This window comes from Hyla sarda, chromosome 7, assembly GCF_029499605.1.
Source record: "Hyla sarda isolate aHylSar1 chromosome 7, aHylSar1.hap1, whole genome shotgun sequence".
Taxonomy (NCBI): Eukaryota; Metazoa; Chordata; class Amphibia; order Anura; family Hylidae; genus Hyla; species Hyla sarda.
In genome coordinates, this window is record NC_079195.1 from 75,387,367 (window position 1) to 75,405,906 (window position 18,540).

An 18,540-nucleotide genomic window follows, 5' to 3' on the forward strand; every position below is an offset into this window, starting at 1 on the left:
CCATTGTACAACCCCTTTAAAAATACTCTTCTACCCGACAACCCATTTAACATATAAGTAGTCCTTTTCCATGCCTGCAGGTGCTCTGTAAATGTCGTCGGACTCACCAAACACTCTGCCTAGTACTAGATTGAAACAGTAAATACCAGATTGGAAGGGGGGTAAAGATACATGTTCAGCTATCTAACGTAAGACTATGGTTAATGTTTTGTAAGGATGGGTAGGCTTTTGATGTTTCGTAGTGCACAAAGAAGATGCCTGAAGGCACTTTGCATTTTTAGTAAAGTCCATGTCTGCCATAAAAATTTAAGATTAAGAAAAACTAGTTGTCTTGAATACCACACTCATAATGAATGCTGAAGTGGCTTTATGACCTGGAATGTTGTTAACCCTGGAGGGTTGGTTTGGTTTCAAGAAGACCGGGTTCAGAGGCTTGTTATTACATATTTATCAATACCTTTAGAGGAAATAATGAAGGGACCTTGCAAAAAAAAATTTACGCTATTTGCAATACAAAAAAATATTTAAAGGCCACATCATTTCTCCGCAAGTCAGATTGATTTCTAACAGAATCCCACTGTGGCCATGCATACAGCATTAACTTAAACTCCCCCAATTCCATTCAGTAAAAGAGCTAAAAAGGACTAAATATGTCACTCATCATATTCTTTTGGTTTTGAAAAATGTACAACATGATTCACGTAAAAGATGGCCATTTTAAGTGAAGTTTCATCCACAATGTTAACTAGTATTTGTAGTATTTCTGCAAAAGGAAGGAACTCCAATACAGCTTTAATGGAGCAACATGTTACATTGTCTGCTATACCAAATTGGTACTATTTAGTTGAAAGCATTGCCAGACATGCTGCTTTTTTGGTATAATATGATAAAGCAATATAAGTTCATACATAATACACTTCAGTGCTGGATCCTCTTTTGCCTTGACATCAGGGCTGGCTCCACCTAATAGCAAACTAGGCGCTGGCCTAGAGAGCCAACTTGCTGAGGGCACCGTCCACAGCCCACAAGTAAGTTAAAACTGTTAGTGCCACTAACTATACTGCTGTCCTGACCGCTGCTGCACGCTCGGCTCCTCCTCAGCAGGGCCTGCATCTGGGCATTAGCATCACCTCACCTCCGCTGCTCCGGACAGAAGGTCTTGGATGATGGATGGAGGTGGAGCTGCTAGAACAGTGTTCAGCCAGGTCCTGTGATAGGGTCACCATCTGACTGTGCTACTGACACAGCACAGTCAGCACCAGGGGCATAGCTAGAAACCACAGGGCCGATGCAAAAAATTTACTGCACCCCCCTACGCAAGGGTCAGTCATTTAAAATAAGCAGCTCTTTTTTTTTTGGTGGGAGTCTGACTGCTGGGACCTCCACTGATCACCTTGGTTAAAGTGGCTCTCCAGCTGTTGGACATCAATAGGCATTATGGGAGTTGTTGTTTTGTAACAGATGGAGAGCTACATATTGAAGTACACTGCAGAACTGCAGAACTTACAAGTGACTACAGAAGTGATGGGACAGTCAGGAGAATACACAATCATATCATTGACCTGAATGACGTCTTCTCTGTTGCTCCAGGCACCAGGTCTTCTTCCAGCTACATCTTCTTTGCAGGGTCTGACACCCGGACATTATAGCTTCATCACTTTGCCAGTCAGATCCTCATCCTCTATATGAAGCCAATCACCATTATAACCATGCCAAATACTCTGCCCCCTGAATATGATACTGCCACACACCGTGCCCCCTGAATATAATACTGCCACACACTGTGCCCATAATAATAATATTGTCACACACTGTTTCTTTTTCAGCTGAATCCCAGGCCTGCACTCTCCTCCCCTAGACCCCTCTATCCTCATCCAGAGCAATAAGTCTTCCTCCCGGCTCCTCTGCCCCCCTCCATAAATACCTGCTCTAGGCTGACCTGTATCCAATTGCCCTCTGGCCCACCACCAGTATATGTATGTATGTATGTATGTATGATAGAGATGTATATGACTGGAGTATGTATGATAAATGTGTGTATGACTGGTGTATGTATGCTAGATGTGTGTATGTATGCTAGATGTGTATATGACTGGTGTATGTATGCTAGATGTGTGTATGTATGATGGATGTGTGTATGTATGATAGATGTGTGTATGCATAATAGATGTGTGTATGTATGATAGATGTGTGTATGATGTGTGTATGATAGATGTCTATATGTATGATAGATGTGTGTATGTATAAAGGATGTGTGTATGTATGATCGATGTATGTATGATCAATATGTGTATCTATGATAGATGTGTGTATGTATGATAGATGTGGACATGATTGATGTGTGTATGATTGATGGATGTGTGCATATATGATGGATGTATGTATGATAGATGTGTGTATGTTTGATAGATGTGAGATCTATCATACATACACACATCTGTCATAATACACACATCTATCATACATATAAACATCAATCATACATACACACATATATCATACATACATCGTACATTTACACATCTGTCAGGACCGGAGAAGACAGCGGAGAGCCCAGCGGAGGCCCAGGACACCATCTCGAGCGGCGGGGACAGGTGAGCACAGGTTCCTATACTTTACATTGCACGAATCCCTCAACATACGATGGATTCGACAAATGATGGCTCGTTTGGAATGAATTACCATCGTATGTTGAGGGACCACTGTATACATATCAATCATACATACAAACATCTATCATACATATTTAAATCTATCATATATATTAACATCAATCATACACACACAAATCTATCATACATCTTCACATCTATCATACATACATATTCACATCAATATACATTCACATACATACATCTATCCTACGTACACACATCAATCATACATACATCATACATACATCATACATGCATCTATCATACATAAACACATCAATCATACATACATCTATCATGCATATATACACACATCTATCATACATTCACCAGTCATATACACCCCCCCCCCCCCCGCCCATGCATCATTTCTTTATCCCCTTAAACAGGATGTCCAACCTCAACCCCCACCCCGTTCTCCTCAATACCAATCCCCCCTCCCCCGGTCTCCTCAATACCAATCCTACCTCCCCTTCCCCCGGCCACCTCAATACAAATTCCTTACCCTCCAACCACCAGGTTACCACTCACGCGCTCGATGATCAGTGCCGCGGTGCCAGGCGGTGGAGGCTGCTGCTCACCAGCTGGGGGATGTTGATTGAACAGAGGCAGGGACATGTCATTGACCTGGAGCATAAGTGCTTGCCTACGCATGCACGTCTACTCCTAGCAGCCCCTGGCCTGTCCTGCCCTGATTTTTAAAGGACCCATGCCCGCAATACACTTACTACAAAGAGCACGACCAGAGAGCCTGACAGCATATAGTATAGTGTAGTGGCAGAGGACCCTACGGCCCCCCTGGCTATGAGACCCAGTCGCCATTGCAACCATTACAACCTCTATAGTTACACCACTGGTCAGCACTGACTGAAGCCGGCAGCCACATAGAGGAGGCTGAGAAGCGCATGCATGCACACAGCGCTCCTCTTTGGCACTGAACAGGCACCCTCCCTCATCACTTTGCTGCTGTAGTCACCAGCCAGACTGACAGGGCAGAGCTGCGGCACTGCAAGAACAGCAGCACAACATCCAAGTCATGCACCCCTGGTAATGGGGAGAGACTGAAGAATGCACTAGCACATGTAAAGGGGGTCAATGAGATGTAAGAAGGGGGAAGTGTGATGAAAGAAGGGAGGCAACGTGAGGAATATGGGGACAATGTGTTAAAAGATAAGGGCAGTGTGAGGAATATGGGGGCAATGTGGTGAAAGATGGGGACAATGTGAGAAATATGGGGGATAATGTGAAGAATATGGGGGCAATGTGAGGAATATGGGGGGTAATGTGGTAAAAGATAAGGGCAGTGTGATGAATATGGGGACAATGGGATGAAAGATGGGGGCAATGTGAGAAATATGGGGGCAATGTAAGAAATATGGGAGACAATGTGGTAAAAGATGGGGGCAATGTGAGAAATATGGGGGCATTGTAAGAAATATGGGGGGCAATGTGGTAAAAGATAAGGGCAGTGTGAGGAATATGGGGGCAATGTGGTGAAAGATGGGGACAATCTGAGAAATATGGGGGGAAATGTGAAGAATATGGGGGAAATGTAAGAAATATGGGGGGCAATGTGGTAAAAGATAAGGGCAGTGTGAGGAATATGGGGGCAATGTGATTAAAGATGGGGCAATGTGGTGAAAGATGGGGCAATGTAATGAAAGGTGGGAACAATGTGATAAAAGATGGGTGCAATGCGATGAAAGATGGGGTCAATGTGAGGAAAATGAGGACAATGTCATGAAAGATGGGGGCAATGTGAGGAAAGATTGGGCAATTTGAGGGGCCTGCTATATGGAAGAAAAAGAAAAGTAACTCCAATCAGAGAAGACATCACCTGTGAGTCCATACATGTAGCTTCTATATGGGCACTGTATGTGGGAATATTTATCTCTGTATTTTAGATTTTTTTCACTAAAAGTATAGTGCTAAAAAATAAGGTGCGGCCAAGGGGCGGAGCTATGGGGGTAGCAAAATTAGGTTTAGCCTTGGGTGGCAAAATTCCTTGCACCAGCCCTGCTTGACATTTATAGTAGAAAAAAATTGTGATGCTCCTATACACCAGTGGCAGATGATAACATTGTTGGTTTTGGTGGCCAAGGAGCCCATATTGAGCTGTGGCCCTAGATCCGAGGCCAAAAGCCACTTTAGTGTAAAGCCACTTTAGTGTCATAGAATAGAGAGCCGTTGGCTCCCTACACCGTCACTCTCAAATGTACCTGCAGGCAGATTTTGGCTTGCTGTCTAGAAGGAATCAGATGCAACTGCTGACATTGGGTGATGAGGTCATGAGGTCTACTCTGTGTGTCCAGCAGGGCAAGGAGCTGCAGTACAAGAGCCCAGGAGAGGTGAGTGTTTTTTTTTGTACTTTCCACTATGTTGTGGAGAGGCGGTTCTGTTGGGGGGAAGCGGGGTTAGCTCCCTATTGAGAGGGACAATATTGGTTGTTGCCTTTTGTAAGCTACACTTTTAGGATCAACTGTTTGAGGGCCACTATTGTTGTGTTGGCATTAAAGAGAGCAGCATTATCACTTGAGCACTATGGTGTGGGGTGCACAGCCTAAGATCTTTCTACAATCGTTGGCAGATTCTGTAGAGACAATTCATGGCTTGAAGTCATGGAAGAAGTCGCCATGATGGCCCGAACCAGTAGGAAGAGAAAGGGAATGAGAATGACTCCAATCAGCGAAGACATCCCCTTGCGGTCACTGCACGTAACTGCACCATAATCACTATATTGTCACTGTGTAGGGGTAATATTGGTCTGTGTATAGTACGTATACAGTAACAGTAAAGGGGCATCATATTGGCAATCTTTCAATCTGAACTGTTTTATGTTTTTTTTAAATCTGTGCATAACCCAGATTTAAATACCGTAGTTTTCATATAACAGAACAAATATACTTAATAATATAATAATATTGTGTAAAACCAATCCTTGCTGTTTATTTACAACAGCTTAGAGTTTTTATACAATTATTTATTATGAGTTTTATCATATCATACCTGTACAAAAGTCTTTGATTTTTTTATTTACAATTAAATAAAATAAAAAAAAAATCAGGCACCAGTGCAAGAAAAATAAATCACAAAACTTCATGTTTCACAAGTTTAAAATGCTGTCTGTAATACTGAGTAAAATTTTCCACATTTTATATGTCTCCCTCGGAAAGCTTTTATCACTGAAAACCATTGAATATAGTGGCTTCAACATTTTGCAAAAAGCTTACTACTGTAGGTCCTGTTTGCTTTGAGTCTTCTAGGCACCACTGATGATTGACAGACCTTGTTATCTGACTTACTGTCATGCCCAAAGCCTGTCCCATAGAATTGGTTGTTAATGGTTTCCCTAGTCTTTCACCTGCTATAGAGCCTCTGATCTTCTCGTAACCTCATTGCGGAATATATCTCAATACCGGTTAAGGTATTTTTGTTTTCAAAACACTTGTTTTGAAAACATAAGAAAGATGCACCATAGAGGAAAGATGTACAAGAGGAAATATGCACCATAGAGGAAAGATGTACATAGAGAATAATTCTAGAACATATACTTAGTTATTTTCTCCTTTGTTCGTTATCTTTTCAGTGGTCAGTACCATTTCATTTTCGCAGCTTAGTTGTAATATTTTTCCTTTTTCTAAACTTTGCTGTAATATGTTACTATTTCCTTCTTTGGTCCATTGAGATTATTGAACTGGTGATCATTTTTAATACATCCATTGCCATTTTGATGCTCATATGAATTCAGGTTAAGCGGAGGTTTACATTTGTGCCAGTTCTGTAGAAGGGTGTTTATTGTCCCCTGGCTGGTAACTCCTAGGAGTTTATCTGTTTCTTCTTGCTCTGATGATTTCTCCGATTTCTCTAGTTTCTCTAATATGTTGGTATGTCCCATGGTGAAATCTCGATTGATGTTCTCAAAAAATTGTTGAATGCATAGCTTTGCAAAGCTTTTCGCGTGCTCAGTGCAGGTCTCATCAAATAGTTTTCTTTCTATGTCAATATAGTGAGACCAGTATTTGCTCTTCAGAAAAGCAGCTTGTGTAAAGCAGGGTCGAATGGCTCTGATGAGAAAGGCCAAGAAAGTCATCAGTAGGATGAAGGTCCAGCCAAAGGCCTAGAAGAATGACAAGGGAAAGTAGTTTGGTTAAAGTTATATTTTTTCAACTAGAACTCTACAGATGAATTACTAAAAAGATTATGGTAGCAAAAACTTTCATGGTGGGTTATATAGGAGGTGTTGATGAATTACATTATAGATGGTTTTTGGTATGAGGCATGAGGCAGTCTGCTTAGATCTCTTTCGAGGTGCACGTCCACAGAAAGCCATCAACTCTACTGTGGTAAAAAAAAATGAAATCACCCCACCTAAAGTATGTTCACCTGACTTTTATTTTACTTTCACACAAATACAAAACTCACAGATGTGAAGTGTAGATAGAAATGCTGGCACTGTCAATCCCAGTGAGTGAATATGGACATAAGCAGACTCACGGATAACAGCAATGTTACGCCGAGCGCTCCGGGTCCCTGCTCCTCCCGGGAGCGCTCGCGGCGTTCTCCTCTACTTGGACCCGCTGACCGGGAGCGCTGCACTGACATTCACGATGGGGATGCGATTCGCATAGCGGGACGCGCCCGCTCGCGAATCGCATCCCAAGCCAATTACCCGTCCCGGTCCCTGGCTGTCACGTTCTGGCGCGCGCGGCTCCGCTCTCTAGGATTTAAAGGGCCAGTGCACCAATGATTGGTGCCTGGCCCAATCAGTCTGATTAGCTTCCACCTGTGCTCCTGTCCATATAACCTCACTTCCTCTTTCCTTCCTTGCCGGATCTTGTTGCCTTGTGCCAGAGAAAGCGTTTAGTGTTGTCCAATGCCTGTGTTCCAGACCTTCTGCTATTGCTATTGACTACGAAACTTGCTGCCTGCCCCGACCTTCTGCTACGTCTGACCTTGCCTCTGCCTAGTCCTTCTGTCCCACGCCTTCTCAGCAGTCAGCGAGGTTGAGCCGTTCCCGGTGGATACAACCTGGTTGCTACCGCCGCAGCAAGACCATCCTGCTTTGCGGCGGGCTCTGGTGAAAACCAGTAGCAACCTAGAGCTGGTCCACTGACACGGTCCACGCCAATCCCTCGCTGACACAGAGGATCCACATCCAGCTAGCCGAATCCTAACAAGCAACAGGGAACCCAGCGGTGCACTCACTCAGAGCAATGTAACCAGAGATCCAAACAAAATCAGGTGCGGAGAAAAGGAAATTCTGCAGAACACGTCATCAGTTCCAACATAACTTCATTGGCAGCAAAGTGCAGCGCACAGGCAACAGGCCTGTGCGCTGCACTTTGCTGCCAATAAAGTTACATTTGAACTGATGACGTGTGCTGCAGAATTTCCTTTACTCCGCACCTGATTACAAAAGTCACAGATATGACACAAAAAATTTATGTTTTAGATCTGAACATTCAGGATATGTAAAGCAAGCCCAAGGGTGGGTTCCCACATTGTGATTGTGGCATGTAGGCCAAACTATGTCCACATGTAGTGGTTTGTGTGCATACAGTTTAACTAGTAATACCTTAGATTGCTGAGAAAATCGTTGTCATTGGCCACTGCAAATAAGAGTGCCTGCTCATGGCAGCTACGATGTGGGAATACACCAACATTTCTTGGTACTTGGCTTACTGTATGTTTAAAACTCTAATTTCTTAGAAACACTGAGGGCATCTGTGCTTGTTTCATGCTGTCTGCTTGTTCTATTTAAAGTATTACTGACATTAAAAACAATTCTTGACATGTTGAGCAGATATGTCAAAAATAGTTGAGTTTTTAGTTGGACAAGTCTATCCAGAGAAATGGACGGATCTCTTGGCCAGCCAGGGAATAGAGCGTGATGATCCCCCACACCCATCTATTAACTCATGATCGCAGCGGGTCTAAGGAGTGAGACCCAGAGTGATCAACAACTTTTGACATGTGTGATCAACATGTCAAGAATTGTTCAGTGACATTAACGCTTTAAGGCTTGGTTTCCACACAGGTTTGTTTTTCTTTGGTCTTTTTTGGAGAACTGCCACTGCAGTTTTTAAGCCAAAGTCAGAAGTGGATTCAGCAGGAAGAAGAAGTGTAAGTCCTTCCTTTATATCTCCCCTTCCCTTTGAATACTCTTCTGGCTTTGGCTCAAAAAAATGGCAGTAAAAAAAATAAAAACTGTGTGGAAACCTAGTCTAAGACAGACTTGTTTCTAGGAATACTCTGTCTAATAGCTGCACATCTTTGAATGTGATTTGGCAAGTGTCTTGGTCACAAAGTATCAGATTGTCTTGGTGACACTCAGTAGAAAGAACGCTGGGAAGAATTAGCAATGAAGCTGCAGCAAGTCAATTTCTGTGCAAATTTCATGCAGACTATTTATCCAGCATGTGAAGAGTTGTTGTTGCTTTGGGTGCAGATTTTGTGCCCCTAAGGCCATGTTCACACGTCCAGAATCTCTCTGCGGAGATTCCAGAGCAGCAGAGTCCCGTTGATTTCAACAGGAATCTGCTGCGCTGTGCACATGTCCAGAATGTCCGTGCCAAATGTTTCCGGAAATTCCATTTTCTGTGTGCGCACAAGAAGTCAGTATAGTCGATATGGGGGCAGTATAGGCACCTAATGCTATATGGGGCTGACTGCTGTATGGGGCAATATTACTGCATGAAGCCTACTGCTATTTGGGGGCCTAATACTATATAAAAGCACTATGGAGGCTTACTTCTATATTGGGGGCCTACAACTAAATGGGGGCAGCATGGGGGCCTAATACTATATAGGGGAAGTATGGGTGCATACTGGTATAGGGGGCAGTAAGTGGGCCTTTTTTTTAGCACCAGGTTAGTGGTTTCCAGTAACGCCCCTGCTGGACAGCCATCATGAGTGGGGGGAGTCAACACTAGAGTAATTCCCACTCCGGTCAGGTCAGGATGCTGCTTTAATCTCCAATCTCCAGTCCAAGATTACTTTATATAGACTATTTGTCAGTGACATGTTTGTATATGTTTTGTCCCAATCTGTGTGCCCATCCAATGTCAGTGCTGCCTGTTAGCCTATGCCACTTCTATGAGCCAGTAATATCTTTGTATATGGAGCAGCTGAGTACCAGTCTGTTCTAGTCAGGTTTATAATACACCTGGCCAGCACACAGCCAAAACTAATAATTTACTGGCATAGTTTTGCACACAGGGCCACAGGCTGGCACACAGCATATGCAAAGATGTTACTGGCTCACAGAAGTGGCATGGACTTACAGTAAACACTGACATAGTCTGGCACACAGCATATACAAAGATCTTATTGTCAACCCCTTTCCCTTGCATGCCTTTTGAGCCTTTATTCCCATGCAATTTTTTTGTTTGTTTTCCATCATCTCTAATAATTCCATTGATGAAGCCATATAAGGCTTGTATTTTGCAGGACAAATTGTTTAATGCCATAATGTCCACATTTTGGGGTTCATATATCTTATTGATACATTTTTATTAATTCCTAGGGAAATTGAAAAAATAAAATAAAAAATTAAATTTACCCTGTTCACTAAATGGTAAAAATATATTTTATTATTTTATTTTGTGGGCCAGCATAAAACTGCGATACCAGGTTTATATATATATTTTTTACTACTACATTGCCACAATAGAAAATTAAATAAATAAGTAAAACATTGTTGATCAAGTCCACTAATTGTTTTATTTTTTCGCCTGATGGCGCTGTGTTAGATCTTGTTTTTTATGAGAAAACTATAGTTTTTGTTGGTAGCATTCGGGAATATGTATTATGTATGAGTTTGATTGTTTTATTTTTCGATTTTTGTGAGACAGATTAACAAAATACCCCAATCATGTTTTTTTTTTTTTTTTTTTTTTTTTTTTACAGTGTTCAAGGTGTGGTATAGATAATAAAATAGTTTTATTGTTTGGGTAATTACAGGCATGGCGATACCAAACATGTGTCTTTTTTATGCTTTATGTATAAAGGGAACTGACAGCATTCAGCAGATCACTGGTATCACTACACTAGTGCATTATATTAAAGGGGTACTACCGTGAAAAACTTTTTTTTTTTTTTAATCAACTGGTGCCAGAAAGTTAAACAGATTTGTAAATCACTTCTATTCTTCTATTAAAAAAATCTTAATCCTTCCAGTACTTTTTAGGGGCTGTATACTAAAGAGCAATCCAAAAAGAAATGCATTTCCTGTGATGTCCTGACCACAGTGCTCTCTGCTGACCTCTGCTGTCCATTTTAGGAACTGTCCAGAAAAGCATATGTTTGCTATGGGGATTTTCTCCAGTTCCTAAAATGGACAGCAGAGGTCAGCAGAGAGCACTGAGGACAGGACATCAGAGGAAATGCATTTCTTTTTGGGATTTCTCTTAAGTATACAGCCCCAAAAAAGTACTGGAAGGATTAAGATTTTTTAATAGAAGTGATTTACAAATCTGTTTAACTTTCTGGCACCAGTTGATTTTAAAAAAAAAAGTTTTCCACGGTAGTACCCCTTTAAGCCAGTCAGCATAACTCTGAAAGGCAATGCTCCTGGCCATGCTGTACAGCAGGGCCGGGTACACAGACACCCATGGCAGGCCTGGAGTTCTACACAAGACCCCTGGTTGCCATGGAATTCATAAGCCTCAGCCAATGGGGGTGAATGGAATTCAGGCACTCTTTACATGCAGTGGTCATGATGCGACCACAACATGTGAAGGAAAAAGACTTTCCTCAAGGGCTCAAATAAAATATTTGATGGATGGGGGGGGGGGTGTATTACACACTAAAAGAGCAACTAAAATAACAACCTACAGGTGTGGAAGACCACACGCCAAAATAGTGAATATACCCCAGTTAAAAAATAACTTGTGACAAGCGTAATCGAATATAAAAGTAATTTTATTGGAATATATAATAAAAAAAAAAAAATATATATATATATATATATATATATATATATATATATATATATATGAAAACACAGAATCAATTCATAAAGGGTTATATAAAGATAAAAAATACATATATAAAAGTGAATGATAAAATATAAGGTGGATACTGGGGTGAGAGAACCTGTATGCCGATAGAATGGGTAAGAAAAAAATAAAAAAGTCACAGTGCTGTTAGTGAGCTGCGATTCATATATATAAATAAATTAATATATAGGGGGGTTGCATGCACAAGGCGAGGGAAGAGGGGGGGGGGGGGTTGTGTAAGATATGCTCAAACAAAATGTGCAACACGTGTGGGGATTAAATACCACACAGTGGCCAGAGAAATCAAATAATGTGTAGTAAAGTAATGGGTGAGCAAAGCAAAACGAGTTAAACACAGCCCTCTAGTGAGTTAAAAAAAAGGGGTGCCAACAATATATCGTGCAAGTGAAATGGGCAAGGACATGAACATGCAACCCAGGAGGGGATACTGCCTGGGTGACCCAGTATGGTGCTAACAATAAGAAGTAACAAACAGCAGGCAGATAGCAGCAATGATATAAATAGCAGCAAATAGATAGCAGCAAAATTGAATAGTGACTAGCAGCAGACAATAGTATAGGCTGGCACAGGACTCACGCCAGACCACCTCCACAACTCCGACGCGTTTCGCCGAAGCAGCTTTGTCGAGGAGTCCTGTGCCAGCCTATACTATTGTCTGCTGCTAGTCACTATTCAATTTTGCTGCTATCTATTTGCTGCTATTTATATCATTGCTGCAATCTTCCTGTTGTTTGTTACTTCTTATTGTTAGCACCATACTGGGTCACCCAGGCAGTATCCCCTCCTGGGTTGCATGTTCATGTCCTTGCCCATTTCACTTGCACGATATATTGTTGGCACCCCTTTTTTTTTTTAACTCACTAGAGTGCTGTGTTTAATTCTTTTTGCTTTGCTCACCCATTACTTTACTACACGTTATTTGATTTCTTTGGCCACTGTGTGGTATTTAATCCCCACACGTGTTTGCCATTTTGCTTGAGCATATCTTACACAACCCCCCCCCCCCTCTTCCCTCGCCTTGTGCATGCAACCCCCCTATATATTAATTTATTTATATATATGAATCGCAGCTCACTAACAGCACTGTGACTTTTATATTTTTTTCTTACCCATTCTATTGGCATACAGGTTCTCTCACCCCAGTATCCAGCTTATATTTTATAATTCATTTTTATATATGTATTTTTTATCTTTATATTACCCTTTATGAATTGATTCTGTGTTTTCATATATATATATATATATGTATTTTTTTAAATTATATATTCCAATAAAATTACTTTTATATGCGATTACGCTTGTCACAAGTTATTTTTCAACTGGGGTATATTCACTATTTTGGCGTGCGGTCCTCCACACCTGTAGGTTGTTATTCACAACATGTGAAGGGTTAATCATATTGACAACCAAGCTACTGCGATCCCTCAATGCAAGCCTATGGGAGGGGGCATGACAGCTATCACGCCCCCTCCCGTAGGCTTGCATAGAGGGGCGGAGTGTGACGTCACACGGGGCGGAGGCGTGACGTCACACGCCGCCGGCCGTGTGGTCGCCGGTAATCAGACCCGGAGCGAACATGCTCCGGGGACTGATTACAAATGTGCAAGATCACGGGGGTCCCCAGCGGCGGGACTCCTGCGATCAGGCATCTTATCCCCTATCCTTTGGACAGGGGATAAGATGTCTAAGCACCGGAGTACCCCTTTAAAAGGGTGAAAAAGCCCCCCCAAAATTTGTAATTTAATTTCTCTCCAGTAAGAAAACACGACATATGTGGATGTTAAATGCTCTGTGGGTGCACTAGAGGGCTCAGAAGGGAAGGAGCGACATTGGGCTTTTGGAGAGAGAATATTACTGAAATGGTTTTTGGGGGGCATGTCACATTTAGGAAGCTCCCACGTGCCTGAACAGCAAAAAACACCCCACATGGCACACTATTTGGGAAACTACACTCAAGGAATGCAACAAGGGGTTCAGTGAGCCTTAACACCCCCCCAGGTGATTGACGAACTTTCGTTAACGTGGGACGTGAAAATAAAAAATGTTATTTTTTTCAATAAAATGCTGGTGTTACCACAAATTTTTCATTTTCACAGGGGGTAATAGGAGAACACCATTTCTTCTGAGTATGGAAATAACCCATATGTGGATGTAAAGAGCTCTGCAGGCGCACTAATATGCTCAGAAGAGAAGGAGCGCCATTGGGTTTTTGGTGAGAGAATTTTGTTCGAATGGAAGTTGGGGGCCAAGTGCGTTTACAAAGCCCCCTAGTGCCAGAACATTGGACACCCCCGACATGTGACTCCATTTCGGAAACTACACCCCTCACGGAATGTAATAAGGGGTGTAGTGAGCATTTACAACCCACTGGTATTTGACAGACCTTTGGAACAGTGGGGTGTGAAATGAAAAATATTTTTTTTCATTTTTATGGACTATTGTTCAAAAAATCTGTCAGACACCTGTCCACTGTTTTGGCAGCATGGGTGTGTGTATATGTAGGGTCTTACTTTTTATTTTGTGTTAGTGTAGTATAGTGTTTTTAGGGAACATTCACACAGGCGGGGGTTCACAGCGAACAAATTTCCCCCCAGGGGTCGAGCTGCGGTAGAAAATTTGCCGCAGCTCAAACTTGTTGAAGGAAACCCACTGTAAACCCCTGCCTGTGTGACTGTACCCTGTACATTCACATGGGGTGGGGGTGGGGAGGATGCCTCCAGCTGTTGCAAACCTACAACTCCCAGTATGCACTGACAGACCATGCATGCTGGGAGTTGTAGTTTTGCCACAGCTGTAGGCACACTGGTGAGGACACACTGAGTTATGAAACAGACTCTAGCTCAGTGTTTCACAACCAGTGTGCCTACAGCTGTTGCAAAACTACAACTCCCAGCATTCACTGACAGCCGAAAGGCATGCTGGGAGTTGTAGTGATGCAACGACTGGAGAAGAACAGTTTGGAGACCACTGTGTAGTGGTCTCCAAACTGTGGCCCTCCATATGTTGCAAAACTATAACTTCAAGCATGCCAGACTGTCCACGAATGCTGGAGGCCAGATGTTGCAGAACTACACCACCCAACATCCCTGACTGTCTGGGCATGCTGGGAATTGTAGCTTTGCAACATCTGGAGGGCTAGAGTTTGGAGACTACAACATAGTGGTCTCCAAACTGTGCCCCTTCAGATGTTGAAATACTACAATTCCCAGCATGTCTGGACTGTCTGGGCATGCTGAGAGTTGTAGTTTTGCAACATCTGGAGGACCACAGTTTGAGACCACTACACAGTGGTCTTCAAACTGTGGCCCGCCAGATGTTGCAAAACTACAACTTCCAGCATGCCCAGACAGCCTTTTGCTGTCTGGGCATGCTGGGAGTTATAGTTTTCCAACTTCGAGAAGGCCACAGTGAAGATCACTTACCATAGATCTTCACTGCAACCTCCTCCGACATCTGTGCTGCTGCCTGCTGTCTGTGCCGCCATCCATCCATGCTGCCTGGTAATCGTATTGTTACCCCTTAATCCCACTTCTTCCCCCCCTGCTCTGCCCGGACTTCGATCTGTGGGCAGAGCGGGGGAAATGAACTTTCACCCCCCCCCAACTGCCAATGGCAGGGAATAGGAGGAGGTGGCACCCCTGCCACCTCACTCCTATCCTTCAGAGTGATCGAGTCTGTCTCTGACAGCTCCGATCACTCATATTTTCCGGGCAATCGGGTCACCAGAGACCCGCTCACCCCAGAAAAACCATGATTGGTCACGGCGATCACCGACAAGGGGGGGGGGGGGGGGTTAGTGTGTAGGGTCTCAGGACCCCCCTGGGCATTGTTATGGGATGCCTGCTGAATGCGGTTTCCTGACCGGACCTAAAACCTTAGTATACTACAGTTTCAGGTCCGGTCCCAAAACCGGATACCGTTTGACTCCCGCCGGCTGATTAAAGTAAATGGATTTCAGCGCTGGTCCGGCTGGGGTACGGAAGCACCCGGTTTTCCCCTCCCCCAGCCGGATCCGGCAACCGTGGGCTGAAAACGAGGTGTGAATGCAGCCTTACAGCAGTTGCTAAAATATTTTATTTGCATATATCTGCACATCTTGTACTGTAGATCTATTTCAAATATTTGTTTTATTTAGCAAATCCAAAGACTAAGATTTTGCTTCCTAGCTTGCTTCCTAACATATATGTCTTATACACTTGAAGAGGAAAGTTATTTTTAAATATATTAATGGATGCTTTAAACGGATGCTGCTGTATGACATAGAACAGGATCTGTTTCTCATTAACTTACATTATGAGAAAAGAACGGATTGCAATGTAAACATGCGGTTTAAACCCTCCCTTAGAATAACCTAGAATATTGTACAAGCAATTGTGAATAAATGAGTTAAGGAGAAAGTACTAGTCAAGCATATTACGTGGTGTGCATGTGTTACCTGTGAGATACAGCGCAGATATCTTGATGCCACTTCTTGTGGGATGATATCATGTCCATCGTAAATGTCCTTACAAGGGATCCTGGCAAGCATTCTCTTAATTTCCTTCTCAGACAGGGTGACTCCAGTCATGTTTCCCAGTGTCTCAATAGGTACTGACGTGCTAAAGGCACATATAAAACATTCGCCGTGTAATAGGGACACTGAGATCCACACGGCCGGGGCTATCAATGCCCGTTGTGTCATTGAGCAGAACATGTATCGCAGAACAGCCGAGTCTTTTTGCCTCATGCCCGTCGGTCTCTTCCATTCTTCTGCCAGCATGGAGACATTATTGTTCATAACAAATCCAAGTAAAAATAATACAATAGGTGGCACACACAATACACCCATGGCATAGGACAAATTGTAGCTCGGAAGGCATGGGCAATTGAAATCGAATGTCGTGTATAGCTGGGCACTCGCAAGTGCCATAATACCACATATTCCATTCATGAATGATTCTTGGTTGGCTTGGAGAAACTGGAAGATCATACGAAATTTATCCATTGTGAGGGCTTTCTACTTCTTAGACAAACAAATTCTTTTGCTGCTCCCTTATGAGGGTTTGACGTCTTATGGTGGAGGAGCTAATTTTGGGCAGTGAGTCCTTTACCTGTTTGGAAGATTTTTCGTCTTTTCTATTCTTTCAAAAACGTGCCTGCTGCCCAATGGTTCCGGCTTGAAGGTTAATAAAAAAAAAAAAAAACAGAAAGAAAACAAATAAATCACAAAATAAATTTGGTTTAGTCTCTTCTGCACTCAATATACAATCCCGGCTGGTCTCTGAAATCTATTACATGTCAAGTTGTTTGCATATGCTGCTGTGACGTCTTCACTCCCACAGAGGGAGGCCCAACCTTTAACACACCTATGCAAAATCTAGACGGAGCTGGCTGTGACAATCGTGTCATCTCATCGCTGCCCGGAGAGACGAAAAGTGAAGGCAGAATAACTTGTTCTTAATTAATAATGTGAAGTCTTTAGTAAACACTCACGTCCTGCAGACACTAATACCTCATACCATATATGACTTTTATTTCTAGATATTCAGATTAATAGTAATTGCTGTACTTACTGGGATCTGATTGAATTGTTTTTGATTGTTAACGTGATTTTTGGCTGTGTCTGAGTTTCTTCTACAACTTTGCGAAAGGTCACACAACTCCATTTAGACAATCTAGACCAGTGTTTTCCAACCAGGGTGTCTCCAGCTGTTGCAAAACTACAACTCCCAGCATGCTGGGAGTTGTAGTTTTGCAACAGCTGGAGGCACCCTGGTTCAGGAAACGCTGATCTAGACCAAAGTCACCATGCAGTTGTGTATGTTCATATTCATCTATGATGTTACAGATCTATGAAGTCTATGGAATTCTATGCACGGCATATACAAATTTATATGCCATCACTTTTTGATTGCAAGCGTCTGTCCTCTTGGACCCTTTCCCATTCTTAGAAAGAAAAGGATACCCACTGGTATAGTTCTGTGTCCCCTTTGATGTTTTTCCCTTGTCAGCCAGATGTGCAGGGAACTGAATGCAGCCCCATTTAAATAATAAGAGCTGGCTGCAGTTCCCTCAACATATTTGAACTGAACTGCACTCAGTTCCCTGTACATCATACATAAGACGGATGTGAATTTGAGCTGCGTTTTTTTTCCCCTCTACTTTCACCCTACCCCAATCCCGCAGGCAATGTCCAATAGCTGGATGATGTTGCTGATGTGGCCGCGCGATCATGGAGCTCTTGGCCAACGCTGTGTTCTGTTAATCTATATATTAGAGATTAGTGCATGCAGAATAACTTTCCAATAGCATGTTATAAAAAAAATATGCTTCTTTCTATTAAATTTTCCACTTTGAAAAAATGACCACTAGGGGTCTCCCTACCAGTCTTGGCCGCAAGCCTTTTTTTTTTTTTTTAAAGATTTCAGACTCATGCTGGAGTCCTAAATATCAGACTGCAGCCGGGACACAGACAAGCTCAGCACTGCTCCCTGGCAGGGAGATTTAGTACTCTAGCATGAATCTGAAATCTATAAAAAAAAATTATAGAAAGAAGCATATTTTTTAATAAAATACTATTGGAAAGTTATTCTGCATACATTAATCTAGAATATTTAAACATTTTTTGATGAAGGGTACCTTTTAACTTTCACAGTCATAAAGTGGTGATATAAAGTGGTGGCATAAAGTGGGGGGTGAAAAGAAAAAAGCATACTTACCTACCCCCTGGTCCCCTGCAGCTCCCATTCACCTCTTTCCAGTTTCCTGATCTTTTCTATTCTTCTGAGACAAGAGCTTGTCACAGGTCAGTTGACCACTGGCCACGGTGGTCTTCTGTCTCGGTCAGTGATTGGTAGTGGGTCCAGCTCTGTGCGCCTGTCTCCAAA

At 42.6% G+C, this 18,540-nt stretch overlaps 1 protein-coding gene across 1 annotated transcript; it reads right to left on the reverse strand.

Annotated features, from left to right (window-relative positions):
- Window positions 1-6,291: 6,291 nt before the first annotated feature.
- CALHM1 (calcium homeostasis modulator 1) lies at window positions 6,292-16,658 on the reverse strand. Its single transcript, XM_056532335.1, has 2 exons — window positions 16,110-16,658; window positions 6,292-6,771 (listed from the first exon to the last, which is right to left on the reverse strand). The coding sequence occupies exons 1-2, from the start codon at window positions 16,656-16,658 to the stop codon at window positions 6,292-6,294; spliced, it is 1,029 nt and encodes a 342-aa protein (XP_056388310.1).
- Window positions 16,659-18,540: the final 1,882 nt, after the last annotated feature.